Source organism: Zootoca vivipara, chromosome 2 (genome assembly GCF_965207765.1).
Source record: "Zootoca vivipara chromosome 2, rZooViv2.hap1.1, whole genome shotgun sequence".
NCBI classification, from domain to species: Eukaryota; Metazoa; Chordata; class Lepidosauria; order Squamata; family Lacertidae; genus Zootoca; species Zootoca vivipara.
This window is the reverse complement of record NC_142584.1, coordinates 80,805,567-80,820,072: the sequence shown is the minus strand read 5'-3', so window position 1 is coordinate 80,820,072 and position 14,506 is coordinate 80,805,567. Positions and strand designations below refer to the sequence as shown.

Genomic DNA, 14,506 nt, shown 5'->3' with positions numbered 1-14,506 from the left:
CAAACGACTGTGTGTCAAACTTCATGTGACTCATTAAAGCTAACGTGCTCACTACTTATCAGTCTACTCTTAAGTTCACACAAAGGGTTTCTAAACCAAAAGCCAGACACCTTACCATGACAGTGAAGGGGCTGTTTGGAATGTCCACTCCACCGAAGCGGACATGAATTACATAGGTTCCTGGTTTAGCAGCTGTATAATAGATGTCGTATGTTCCATCCTCGTTTTCAATGACCTCTGCTTCGACTTCTGTACCCTCTGGTGTCAGAACAGTGCATGTCACTTTGCCCTTGCCTGCAGATTTAGCATCTACTACAAAGCCAACTTCCTCTCCTGACTTCACTGTGTCTGCAATGCCAGGACCTAGGAGATAAATGGTATGGTGAGCATCAGAGCAGTTTCTCGTATCTTCTGCCAAGAAAATCCTTTGCGGTTTCCTTTTGGACACCTGCATTATGAAACACACAGCAAGTTAATCCCAACTTCTGCAGACCAGCAAGCCTAAACCAGGCTTTCGTCATGAAACCTTTGCAAACCACCCCAGGTGTAGCACAAGGTCCCCTGGGTGCATGCGGAGGTGGATGAAGTGGGGAAGAGATTCATTTGCACCTCCAGATCCATTTCTCCTTTTATCTAGCACTCGTAACACATCGAAAGCATTTTTCACACAAAACAGCAATGTTTTACAGATGAGAATTTTTATCAGGGTACCACAGCATACTTTGATAAGGAGAGGTATGTACGTTTGTGAACACTAAAGTAGTTTGGCTTAACTTTAAAAAATCCCTGCACAATTTGCGATCCACATGAGCAACACAAAGCTGTATTCATGCAGAAAGCATTATCCTTGTATCAGCTTTCAAACAACAGGTTGCTGGTTGTAAGGTGGGGGGGGGGGGAGAAAGGAGGTGGTTATTGCAGCAGAGACAGCTGCTCTTTCCCTTGAAGCCCTCTGTGCCCCTTTAATGCCGTTAAAACAGCCAGAAGATGTCACAACATACACCCTACCAGAAATGGACCGCTGTGGATCAAGGCAACAGTGCAGTCACTCCTTTGGTGCAAACATGGTCTTTCCCTGCAGTCAACCCTAGGCTCTTGCATTAGAGCTTTGCTTCAGCCTGTAATGGATGCTTTCCTAAGAGACTGGCATGCTTACCACCACTTCCATATTCTTTGTGCTTGAAAGATGCCTATTGGGGGCACATGGTTGGCATCTGGCCACAGGCTCCACTTTGAGCTACTTCTGCAGCAGATTTTTGGGTTCAACATATTCTTGCATCAAGCTGCAATCACCAAGGGGAATAACTGTGCATGTGGGAGGGGTGCAGCTCAGTGGTAGAGCATCTGCTTTGCATGCAGAAGGGCTCAGGTTCAATCCCTGGCATCTCCAGGTGGGGCTGAGAAGGCCCTTTACATGAAACCACTGCCAGTCAGTGTAAGGCAAAACTAAGCTAGATGAACCAAAAGTCAGACCTAGTGCAAGGCATTTTGTTTAAAGGCTGTACATCAAAATGCTATCTTGGCACAAATGCAGATTTTAAAAGTTACTGTTTTAAGTATTTGTACTGATCATATAGGGCAGATATCCCATTTCACTTCAATATATCTGTACAAAGGCTTTTAGGAGAGTTGTTTGCATAGCTTGCCTGGCTCCAGTACTCTTATAAAACACTTGCTTACAGTGAGAAAACAAAATTAATTTACCTGTTGCCTGACACTTGCTAGCATCTCCTGCTGGCGACACACGGATTCGGTATGGAGAAAGGGGGATATCGTCCCCACCATATTTAATGCCAACTGAGTAGCGACCAGTCTTGTCAGGGAGGTAAGTCACTGCATAAGTGCCATCTTGGTTGTCTTGGACGTCAACCCTCTTTGGTTTGCCTTCTTGGTCCTGAATGCCAGAAGCAAAGCCACAATCAGCAAGAAAGCCTCAATCACAAAGACGCAGAGCGCAAGCTCTAAAACCAGCAGACGTTCAGGTTTACATCTACCCTGAACTTGACAGTTTCTATAACATGCTGTTTTTTATTTTGAAGGGGGACCTGGTATTTAAGCTATCAAAGGGCAGTTTGAGGTTGACATGGAAGTTCGAACGAATATGATTTGTTGCTGCCTGTAAAAGCCAATCTTGTGACAAGAAAAAACCCCAAGGACAAGACTTGGCAGTAAATATCCACGTTGCCTGGATCCTGCAAGAAATACCACAGGCTTTGGATGAGCGATGTGCAATTGGCTTGCTTCTGTGGGTAATGCAAACACTTTCCATGTTACACTGGAAGCAGTCATTTTTGTTAACCTGTTTCTTCTTGATTAAGAATGGTCTCGGTTTATACTGAAACAGGAGTCTAATGCAAGACTGTTGCATATCATAATGCCACCAGACAGCTTTTAGGCGTTGTATCTGTGCAGTTTTTGACCAATAGCTGCAAGTCAAAGGTCCTTTTGGTAAAATGCAAGCTCGACTCTTCCATTATTTTTCATAGCACTGCTTATTAGGCAGGAGAGTGGGGCACCATGCATTATTCTGGTTTAATGCATACTTGTTTGCTTTAACAGCTTTAATGGGCTGTGGGGGTTAACTAGTATCCCTCGAAACCAAGGTTTGTCTTTGCAAATACTCACGACAAAGCTGCCTTGAAACAGAGCCCAGAACAGCTATGATTACCTCTGAAGTATGCACTGGCCCTTCCACAAAACCTTGTCTATGTTCATTCATGGTGAAAACTCCAGACTGGCCTAGTTTATGGGGATCTGAAAGGGCTAGGAATAGTTCACATCAAAAAGCACTGTACTATGTCCAGGGCATCCTCTATCTATTAGGAGCCACAAGCTTTGCCTAGAAACAGTCGGCACACAGTAGCCTTGCTAAATTTGGGTGATATATAAAGCAAGCGAAATTTGCCAACTTATACTTTTAAAGGAAGGCTTTAAGGGCACTGCTGAATGGAGGTCTGCCCTGTTGAGCCCCCACTGAAGCTCAGCAGTGCAACAGAAGGAAACATTCTAGTTCTCCTACTCAAAACACCAGAGGTCTTTGAGTTCAGCGTGTGAAGATTCAGCTCCTGTGTTAAATGGTCAATAGTAGGAAGAAGTCGTATCTTACGGTCACATGCACTGAGAGAAGTCCTTGGCCTGCATCTCTAGCATCAACAGCAAACTCAGTGGGCATGCTGGCAGGAACCCCATGGGAGCTTAGCCCTGGCCCACTCGCCGTCACTTTACTGGCATCGTACGTTGGAAGCACCTTAACTTTGAATGGGCTGTTGAAAGAACAGAGCAACATATTTCAGCACTGAAGATCATGAATGTTTATGTAAGTAGATGCCTCACCGGCATGAAGAAAGTACTTCTGCAGGTTAAACAAAGGTGCAGGATAACCACCGAAGCCAGACACTGAATTAGTCACTGAATCTTTTTGATGTAGGAGTTAGGGAACCACTCATTACTATATGTACAAACCTACTAGACATTTGGGGAAGATAGTGGGACAGACAACTGTTTACACAGGCCTTCCCTAGAGATCTTTTGACCCCCATTTTTAATTGCTGCGTTGTTTCGTTGTGCCTTTCAGCAACGGGCACTTGCATTTTAATGCTTGTGTAACTGGTTTTTGTGCTTTGTAAATCTTCTCGGAAGCCTATTTTGGCATTCAAGCAATAATAGCAGCACATAAATAAACAAGCTGGCCCTTGGCAGAAGAAAACACTGGTCTAATTACAGAATGTTTGCTAGATTCAAGGAACTGCACAGCACTTTGTAGCCTCTTCCCCCTCTCTGACAACCATCAGGAGGAATCAAGTCCTTGCTGTAGAAGCATTTCTTTAAAGCCTCTTTACCAAAACTAAGTGCAAAGACTAAGCTCATGAATAACAATGCAACCCACCTCAAATTTGGAGGACAGCCAACAGAACTGCAGTTTGCACAGTAAGCTCTGTTTCCTGCACCCCACTCTTACCTGCGAGGAATCTCTTCATCTGCATATTTTACTGCAACTGTGTAGGGACCTTCTTTCGTAGGTGTGTAGGCTACTGTATGGGTGCCATCGCCATTGTCAACTATATTTACAGGTTCTGCCAAGCCTAAGTAATAAAAAGACCACATTTCAATTCCTTTGGCCACCTTCTCATCAAAGGTCTCAATGACACACGAGCAATTTTTGCCGCTTTGAGCATCGACACACGCACGCAATGCTGATATAAAGCTTTGCAGGAAATCTACAGAGACATCTGCTTTGTGGTCTGTTCAGATAAGCCAATTTATTCCTATCATTCCCAGTCTGTGACCTCATCAATTAGAGAGAGGTGAAATCACTAGCAGTTCCTTGCCTGGCTCAACTCCAATGTAGCTGTAAGCTAAGAAACCCCCATCAAATACGGGTTGGAACGATTTATTGTTCAAAAATTATACAGCTGGTTAGGTCAGTTATCGGGCACATTTAAATATAAGCTTCCAGAAAAAGGAAGACTTTTTTATTTATTTAAACACTACTACTGATTGGGCTCAATATCCAATTCAGTACTGCGTGTTAGTCTGGAATAGTTAGTAACTTTCGTTATAACCCAGGAAAGGAGGAGAGATTTATTTGGTCTGCATCGATGAGCAAACCAAATCAATTTGCACCTCCCAGATTAATACAAAGATCAGAACAGCTCTCCAAATTTTGCAATACACTTCTCAAAAACAGCGAAATGTGTAAAAAATTAAATTGCATATTTTAGCATTTAAAAGGTTGAGAAACTGATAAAATATGCATTTAAATGACAATATGTATTTGAATACAAATGTCCATGCTTTTTTAATATAAAAAATGCAGATGTAGAAATGGGATTGAAATGACATATGAATAAACATATGAAAACTGGCGCAGAATGGAAAAAAATTCCCTGCCTTCTTTAGGCTCTACCCCTCAGTATGACATTGAGAAGTTGAGTGCAGTCAACAAAATTTGGTGCTGTCAAACAAGTGCTATGATCGGCTAGTTCAAGGTAAGAAGAGCTCCAAGGACCTATTTCCCAGGAAATCAAGATATGTGGATTTGCACATGCAGCTATTTCACAAGATTAGTTGCAAACATGATTACAACTGCCTGCAGCTACAATTTAGATCAAGGACCAAAGTAAGTTTCCATATAAATCAAACAAGGAATTGTTTAGTAAAAAGGATAACTCAGTGGAGAATTAATCGTACAGCAGCAGTTAAGCACAGAGGTTCAATTAAGCTCATTCACAGCAGCACTTTATACAGTTTAGAGGATTTGCTGGAGGCGCAGGTAATTAGTTAGTAAAAGTTCAAACCTGTCTCATTAGGTTCACCCTGTGGGTCACCTTTAAAGAACTCTGAAATTGCTTTCAGCGGACTGCGCCATGACTGGGTATCCGGCTCATCAGCTAGAATTAAAAAGCTATTAACTTAGTAATACAAAATCAGAGCTCTGTCAGTTGTCTCTTGAGACATGTTTGCCTTAAAACCAATTACACAAAAGGTGGTTATTCATGCAATGGCTACGTTAGACAAAGTGCATCCCATTCAGCATAGGTTCACGGTGTGCGGTGTACATGCAATTTAATTCCAAATGCCATTGCCTCCCCTGGCCCTTGGGCTGAGTTGCTTTCACAACTTCAGCGAAGAAAGACTTCTTAAGATGAAGCTGAATTAGATCTGCTAACAGCTGAAACGTACTTGCTCCAAGAGGTATTTTACATACTCAAGTATTCTTGGATAAGTCTGCAGTACTCAGAACAATGTCTACCACGTTAAATAAAAGTCTGTTAGGTCTTCAGTAACTGGAAGAATGAGGTAAGAGAGGAGACCCAACTACAATTTATGGGGCGGGGAAGGGTTTCATTCATCAGACGTTCAATGCATTCACATTCTATATCTGGCAATGTTAGATAGTTGACAAGCAAGAGTGCTTAGCATCTAGTAACATCAGAATTGCTTTGGGTTTCTTCCACTAGCCCTCACCCCACCAGGCTGTTCCTTCTTCCAACCCTCCTTTCCTTGACACCCCCTAGCAGAGCTTTCCTCAGGCCTTTACCTCTGTCCCCTTTCCTCCCTCAATCTTTCTACATGCTCTTATCAAGGATCAGGGCACTTCACAGACAAGGCAGCCAGACACTTACGTCTCACAGGAGTGGATAGGACCAAGGGGAGCTCAATGAACTTGCTGCCAAAGAGATAACCACCTTAACATTTTCTAGTACATTCACAAATAAAGAGTAAGCGGTAGTGTATCTTTAACATGTTGTAAGTGGCCCTTCAAGGTAGGCAAGAAGTGTTTCAAAACGCAGCCCCCCACCCCGATCAGCTGTCACATGATCCTAGGCCATTTTTCACCACCCTAAGAATATACAGTACTATTTTTACCTAAGCTACCTTGATTTTTTTTTAAAAAAACAAACAAACCCAACATTAATATATTTGGATCAGCATGTACCATTTGTTTTTATTAATTAAATTTATATTCTCATAACAGCTCACAACAGAACAAAAATGCAAATCAATACATCATGAAAACAAATATTAATACTCCTGTCTGCCGCTTTCTATGCAAGATTTGACTGGTTGAAAAGCATATTGTCTTAGCGCAAGAAGTTCGTTCAATGCCCAGATATGCTCCACTCCAAGTTTCAAGTACAGTCGTACCTTGGTTGTCGAACGCCCTGGAACTTATACATTTTGGCTCCTGAACACCGCAAACCCAGAAGTGATTGTTCCGGTTTGCGAACGTTCTTTTGGAACCCAAACGTTCAGTGGGGCTTCTACAGCTTCTGATTGGCTGCAGGAGCTTCCTGCAGCCAATCAGAAGCTGCAATTTGGTTTTCGAATGTTTTGGAAGTTGAACAGACTTCCCGAATGGATTTCGTTCAGCTTCCAAGGTACGACTGTACTCAAACTGCTGTCCTCCCATGTCTGTTTAAACACTAGACTTGCCTTGAAGACTCCCAACTGAGTTATAAAGAAGCACCTTGATTACTGAAGCTCCCAACTTTCTGAAGCACTACAGAGTAATAGCTATATCAGCAGTGCCCAAAACTTTGCACTTCAGAACCGTACACAACGCTACTTTTTCTTAGCACTTCCAATTCAACAACTCCTACCAGTTACCACTCAAGTGCTTCCAAGTGATGACAACTGTAAAACCTCATTTAAAAGAAATATCAAGTGATTGCAGTGGAACACATTACCTCTGGGCGCTGTTACTGTAACATCAAGTGGTGCTACCCCAGCTTTACTGGTATCTACAGTAAACGACTGGGGAATTCCGGCACGGACTGCTGTTCCCAGGCCTGGTCCAGAGACTTTCACCTTGTAGGGGTCAATGACATCTTTTACAGGAACCTTAAATGGACTCCCTGCCAATGAAGCAAGTGCTAGCTTAGTACAAAGGGGAATGTGGCAACTTATGTAAATGTGTGTCAATAGCCACCCCTAAGGAGCCCAGCTCCTCTCTCACTGCTCCCTTGGTCCCCCACTGATGACTATCCTGATAAAAGCGGGCAACTTAAATCAGATTTATACTGGCTATTTAGATGGACAAGGATTAAATTTTAATTGAAATGGGACTGTGCAATGTGAACTTGATGCTCTAATGAGGTGAGAAAAATATGTTTTGGGGCATTGAAAGTTGGTTGTAGCACCCACCACGAAATCTTGATACATTTGGGGAAGAGCAGTGGCTCAGTGGCAGAGCATCAGCTTCACATGCAGGAAATCCCAGATTCTCAATCTCCGGACAATCCAGGTAGGGCTGGGAGATACCCCCAAACTCAAAACCTGGGAAGCTGCTGCCAGTTAGTGTGAGAAATTCTTATGTAGAGGTCAAAGAGCAGCAGTAAAATATACTATAATTGTGTTATAGGTCAATATGGCTATTTGCTGTGTATTCCCAAAAATCTAAAGACTCTGCTACGAGACCCACTGGGAATGTTCTTACAAAAGCATGATGTGTTGACTTTTTCAAATGCAACACACATTATTTAACATCCTTTTTAAAAAAAGTGTTCTCGAACATGAAAGCCAGTTCACAGGCTTTTACTTTGAATCCAACCTCAGGATGCAAGCGTCTTACCAGGGATGTGTTCGCCCCCATAAGTTATGTTGACATCATAGTCTCCTGGAACGTAAGGAATATATTCTGCACTGCAGCTGCCATCCTTGTTATCTTTACAACTTATTTTGGATTCTGAGGGCCCCTCAACAGTTATTCCAAGGCCGCCAATTCCAGCCCCTCTGCAAGCATTTAAGAAAAGAAAAAACAGTTAACATGTTTCTATTACACATTTTAAACTCAAGAGCTCACTTTGCTTTGCATGACTGCAACTAATTGTTTTCTGCTGCATTCTCTCAAATTGACAGTAGCCTACCAATCAGTTGAGAAGAATAAGAACCTGTAGTGCAGGTAGGTCTACATGTTGATTGATTAATGGTTTCTTCAGTTCTTCAAGTCCAATTTAGCCTGGGGAATTCTGAAGTCATTGGTGAGGGCATTACTTGGCAGGCGTGTGAATCACACAAAGACAGTTTAGTGAAAGTCATCAAGAATCAAAGCAGTGAGTTGAAGGTGTGTGGGCGGGTTTGTAAGGAAGATGACAATGTGGTGATGTCAAGAGCTCTAAGTTGCTTCTTGCTATTTGTACCTAGCCCATGGCATGCCCCCGTCAATCAGCTACTTTGGGAGGAGAAGCAAGGACACCAGCAATTCTATTTCATGCACCTACAGTCAGATCTCCCAACTTTATTTTACAAATACACAGCTTACTCTGCCCACATTAACGTATCAGAATACTGTTAAAGTCTGAGAAAGTAAGGCAGCTTTGGAGAAGCAATTAGAAAGCTGGCAAGCAGCCAAATTGGCTAGACTAAGTGACTAAAGTTTGCCCAGCAACCTAGAGTCCTAGCAACAGGCTGTGATTGGATGAAAGTTCCCTGCTAAGCAGCATGATACTGCAAGGTCGTTGTTGGGGAGTTTTGAGAGAGTCTGGAGATAGCTGGTGTGTGTTAGATGAGAGAGCTGTGTATGGTGACTTGCAAATACTTTGCTTTTGGTTTTGCTCTGCTGTATATAATAAAAGCAACTGGAACTCAAGTTACTGTTCCTGAAGTTCTGTTCCTGAACCAGTGCACTGGGCTGCACAGTCTTGCAGGGGGTCCACTGCGGGAGGATCGGTGTAAGATCCACCAATAAATATAGTCCATCATACTTACCGAGTGACAACAGTGAATGGGTTTGGTTTATTTGTGAAGGCTTCTTGTAGCCCAGCTCCTTGGGCCACCACCCGAGAAGGATGGCATCCTTCCGTAACATCAACCCTGAAAGGGCTGTTTAGTACAGGAACATCATCATAGGTTACTTCAACCGTGTGAGGACCTGCAAGCAGATGATGAAGGTTTACTGGAGAAGTCTCTGAAGCATTGCGAAAGTTATATCACAGGTTTTTGACCTTTAGCCTCCACCTTACTTGAATTAACTATTTTCAGAATGCAAGAGAGTTTACTCTAGAACATGTAGTGCCTTCCCCATGTTGTCCAACTACAACTCTCATGAGTACCAGCCAGCAGGGCCGTAGCTAGGGGGTGGTGAGGTGGGCCCCTGCCAGGGGCACAGGCGATGGGTGTGTGTGTGCAAAATCAGCTAAAAATATGTCCGTAAATATAAATACTGATTATTGCCTCATAAGAAATCGTTTTAAATAGAGGGTGAATTGAATGGGTGGAAGGTGGGGGATTGGAGGAGAGTCGGAAAGAAGAGCTAATTTGTCCATGGCTAGGGGGCGCAATCTGGGCGGTTCTGCCAGGGGCGCAAGATCACCTAGCTACAGCTCTGCTAGCCAGCATTGCCTATGGTCAGGGAAGATGAGAGTTTTAGTCTAGCAGCATCTGGAGGCCATCAAGTTGGCTCCCCTTGTCCTGGAGCAAGCCTGCCCTTTAACGTGTGTTAAAATACAGAATGGTACTGCTTAGTACGATCTATTTCCTCCCTTATTCTCCCAAAGTCAGTAGCAACTAGCAGACTTTACCTCTTTCATAGGGCGTGAACTCTACTGCATATGTCCCATCGGCATTGTCTTTGATGAGGCAGTCTGTGGAAGCTCCAGAGGGATTTGCAATCTGAGCTTTGATATGGTCTCCGCCAGTCTTGGTCAAGGGTCTAGCATCTACGGTGAAATCAGTGGTCGCTTCACGGAAAACATCTATGAAATAAAGTTGGAAAATAGCTTCATTTTGGGCAAGAATTCCATGCTTCTGCATGGAAATAGGTTCAACCACTCTGAGACAGCAATGGTACTCAAGAGACCCCAATGGTATCATGCAAGAATGATCCCAACCAAGCAGTTTCCCGCAAACCTGCTCACCTAAGACACATTTTGGCAGGGTGCTTTTCTACAGTCTCATGAGTCACTATCAACCCACAGAAATGAGGAAGTGAGCCATGTGATTTGGTAGCGGGAAGGGTGCTTTCCTGGAAAGCACTGTGAACTGCCAGGGCACATCTAAGCATGTACTGGGATATGCAGGTTAAGAGTCATGCGAGTGACGACAAAAGTACAGTAGTACCTCTGGTTATGAACTTAATTCATTCAGGAGGTCCATTCTTAACCTGAGGTACCACTTTAGCTAATGGGGACTCCTGCTGCCGCCGTACTGCCGGCACACAATTTCTGTTCTCATCCTGGGGCAAAGTTCTTAACCCGAGGTACTACTTCCGGGTTAGAGGAGTCTGTAACCCGAAGTGTTTATAACCCAAGGTACCACTGTATAGTGTGTGCATGCACACGGAAGCTTATACCAAGAACAAACTTAGTTGGTCTCTAAGGTGCTACTGGACAATTTTTTTATACGGATCAAGGGAAGTAGTAGTACCACTCTATTCTGCCTTAGTCAGATCACACTTGGAATTTTGTGTGCAATTCTGGGCACCACAATTTAAGAAGGATGTTGACAAGCTGGAATGTGTGCAGAGGAGGGCAACCAAGATGATCAAGGGTATGGAAACTAAGCCTTATGAGGAGTGCTTGAAGAAGCTGAGTATGTTTAGCCTAGATAAGAGGAGACAGAGGAGATATGATAGCCATCTTCAAATATCTTAAGGGCCTTCACATGGAGGAGGGAGCATGATTGTTTTCTCCTGCTCTGGAGGGTAGGACTCGAACCAATGGCTTCAAGTTACAAGAAAGAAGATTCCGACTAAACATTCAGAAAAACTTTCTTCCAGTAAGAGCTGTTCGGCAGTGGAACAGTCTCCCACGAGAGGTGGTGGACTCTCCTTCCTTGGCGGTTTTTAAACAGAGGTTGGACGGTCATCTGTCATGGATGCTCTAGCTGAGAGTCCTGCATTGCAGGGGGTTGGACTAGATGACCCTTGGTCCCCTTCCAACTAGATTCTACAAGTGCTACAAACCTATAAAGAAACTAAGGAAGGCATACCTTTCCCTTCAATTCCTGGCCCAAACACTTTGACTTGACTTGTGTCCACAGCCGGATCAACTTTGACCTGTGCGGGGAAATTTGGCACAGTTTCTCCGCCGTATTTCATCTTGAGTGTGTACATCCCGGCAGAAAGGGGGACGTATGTAACTGCGTAGGTCCCATCCTTGTTATCCTGAACCTCGACATCTGCCTTGGAGCCAGAATCAGACACAGCTTCCATATCCAGAGTCCCAGGCCCAGCTTCTGAGCAGTCTACATGTAGCAAGCCCGCTTCCCCCACTTTGCCACGTTCAAGCCCAGGGCCTGTGGCGATTACTTTAGAAGCGTCAAACGGCATTTCAACGTCTGCTCTGAAAGGAGAGCCAGGAATATGGACGTCTTCAAAGAGGATGTTCACAAGGTATTCGCCAGGTTTCGTAGGCAGGTAGGAGACTGAGCAAGTGCCGTCCCCATTATCGGAACATTCTATCTTGGCTTCGCATGGGCCTTCGACTGTCAACCCCAGACCACCAGTTCCAGCTCCTTTGGTGTCTATTGTGAATTCAGCAGGCTTTCCAACAAGGCCTCCTTGAAGACCTGGACCATAGGCTCTCACCTGGGAAGGATAGGAAAGTGCTAAATTAAGTATTTAACCAGGAAGGGATCAGAGCCAGTTCTAGAGTTCTCTTATGTTAGTGGTCTGCATTCACTAAATAGATATATAAAGACCAAACAGTATTTCTACTGTTCAAAAGTACTGTTATCATCACTATCACAAGTTATCATCACAAGTCAGCAAGATTTCAAGCTCAACATTATTTTTTTCTTCAATTTTGAAAATGTAGCGACATTGCACAACAGTTGGCCTAATTAGCATATTGCCGCCAACCTGATTCTCATTAGTCTAATCTGTTTTGAAAGCAAGAGAGTTGACCCAATCAGCACAAAGGAAAACAAGAGCTAAAATGATCCCATGTGATTTATCATTAACTTCTTCAGAAATCGCCAACATTTCTTCAACAGGAACTACGAAAGAAATAGGCCTTTTAATCCTGCCTACAAGGCTCAACATGCATTAAAATAACGTAGAAGCTTAGATCGTTACCAAAACGCCTGACATTAATGCCTAATCGCAGATGATCCAAAATAATTCTTCGTAAACTCATTGCATAACCAACGAATTTACCAATTTGTAATATATGAGAACGCCAAGAGAGAAAGCAATTAAGATCCATGGCTATTACTATACATCTTTGGGGACATTTCTGAGTCCATAATGAATTTGAGGGAAATTGAATGGTGGGGGATAAATATCAACCATTTGAAGAAATAATGAACGGGGATAGCATGAGCGCAATTTGATCAAATTAACTGAAGAGGAAGTGCTCCCAGGTGATCTGAGAGGGTGCAAATTAAATAATTTGGATGGTTTTTAAAGTCTTAGTTTCTGTGAAATTTGAATGGGTAAGGTTTGCAAATGCACATCTATGTCTGTGGGACCATGCCCCAAATTTGCACCTATGGGCTTCTGCTAAAAGATAACACTTGCCACACTTTTAAAGAGTGTGATGCACATACATCACAACTTGCCAAGCAATGGAAGCATCCAAATCTCACCCACCCATGTAGCAGGGGTTAGCAACAGCTCACCTTGGAAGGATCTGGTGGCAGAGTGGCTTCCACAGCGTAAGGGCTTCCTGGGACTGGATTCCCATCATAATTTACATCGACTAGATAAAGGCCCTCCTCCCGTGGGATATACTTTGCAGTGCTGCACTCTTTGCCTACTACAGGCTCCACAAGACATGGCACGGCTTGCTTGCTGGGGCTGAAGATGTTCACATCGAGTTTGCCCTGTCCACCAGCACCTTTTGAATCAATTAGAAATTCTTGATCCTTCCCTACTTCGACTCCTTCAGAAAGGAAAGGAGACTCAGTTACAGAATGTTCTCTTTCTCTACACGGATCATAGGTCATATTATTCAGAACAAAATTCATACCGGCTATCAATACAACGACATAGGGAGACCGTACATTCCAAAATATGTAGAGTTACTATTCCATTTTGCAAGCCATTATCTCAATATATCCAACCAAACATTTTAGCAAGAGCAAACATCATACAGGAAGCTTTGGTGAAGGGTTTAGAACCAGGAGAATTTCCTGCTTTCCAATAGTTTAATGGGCAGAACTCAGGAAAGCTTCAACGCCTTGCTTTTTTCTCTCTCTTACCCCACATTTTGGGTATTGAAAGGAACTTATCCAAGGAAAGTCCAAGGTCAATGTCGACCTCTAAGCTCACAACTTCTTTTATTGCCGATACAGGCAGAAATCTCGCTTCAAGTACTTGCCTTAAATGGGCTGCTCTTTCCAAAGCAGAGACCAGCCAATTTCAATTTAACAGCGAGAACATATACATACACCCTTCTCCACCCAAAATTCTCAAGTTTGAACAAACTCAGGAGTTCTACACAATACACAAAACAGTGAAATCTGTCAATTCAGGTGTCTACTAGCATCTTGACCTCTTTTCCGGATAAGTTTATTCTGTACACGAGTAAAAAAAAAGAAAAGGCTCACGTTACTTAAGTTACTTACTGTTTTCCAGGCCATTAACTTTAATTTTGCTTAGGTCAAGTGGAGCAGCAACACCTACAGTGAAAGGACTCCTAGGGATGGGATCACCACCATAGCTCACTTGAACATTCATGCTCCCCTAGAGAGATTGGACAGATTGGAAAATGTTGTTTCTTTTTTCGATATTTGCTACAAGCCAGAAACTACAGCAGCAGAGTCTGACATACAACTGCCCCCTAATACTTCATCATGCATATCTTCAGACACCAGGAAGCAAAAGCCCATCCCAAACCTCCAGAGTTCTACTTAAAATTGTCCGGCAATATATACAAGCAAAGTTGTAGAGGCAAGTAAATAACTGGTAGGAGAAATCTCAATTGGTAGCGGAAGCAAGTTTTGTGCAGATGCAGCCTTGGCGTGAAGCTTTAAGAAGTTCTGGATTTAAAGGCTAAAATACTACTATGCTTTTACTAGGACACCAAGATGCTCTGCCCTGTTATGGATGAAAGCCTGTGCT

At 43.3% G+C, this 14,506-nt stretch overlaps 1 protein-coding gene across 4 annotated transcripts in view; it reads right to left on the bottom strand.

Annotated features, from left to right (window-relative positions):
- FLNB (filamin B) overlaps nucleotides 1-14,506 on the bottom strand; it is a 90,471-nt gene that overhangs the window by 25,897 nt on the left and 50,068 nt on the right. For 2 of the 4 annotated variants that reach the window (XM_035106401.3, XM_035106402.3), the window contains exons 19-30: nucleotides 14,011-14,128; nucleotides 13,063-13,325; nucleotides 11,431-12,028; nucleotides 10,023-10,196; nucleotides 9,211-9,373; nucleotides 8,075-8,235; nucleotides 7,191-7,358; nucleotides 5,298-5,390; nucleotides 3,959-4,082; nucleotides 3,107-3,263; nucleotides 1,705-1,894; nucleotides 116-363 (exon numbers count right to left, since the gene is read on the bottom strand). In XM_035106401.3, the coding sequence (XP_034962292.2) occupies nucleotides 116-363; nucleotides 1,705-1,894; nucleotides 3,107-3,263; nucleotides 3,959-4,082; nucleotides 5,298-5,390; nucleotides 7,191-7,358; nucleotides 8,075-8,235; nucleotides 9,211-9,373; nucleotides 10,023-10,196; nucleotides 11,431-12,028; nucleotides 13,063-13,325; nucleotides 14,011-14,128 (2,457 nt within the window). The remainder of the gene's footprint in view (nucleotides 1-115; nucleotides 364-1,704; nucleotides 1,895-3,106; nucleotides 3,264-3,958; nucleotides 4,083-5,297; nucleotides 5,391-7,190; nucleotides 7,359-8,074; nucleotides 8,236-9,210; nucleotides 9,374-10,022; nucleotides 10,197-11,430; nucleotides 12,029-13,062; nucleotides 13,326-14,010; nucleotides 14,129-14,506) is intronic. The other 2 variants (XM_035106404.3, XM_035106403.3) reach the window with 1 other exon arrangement.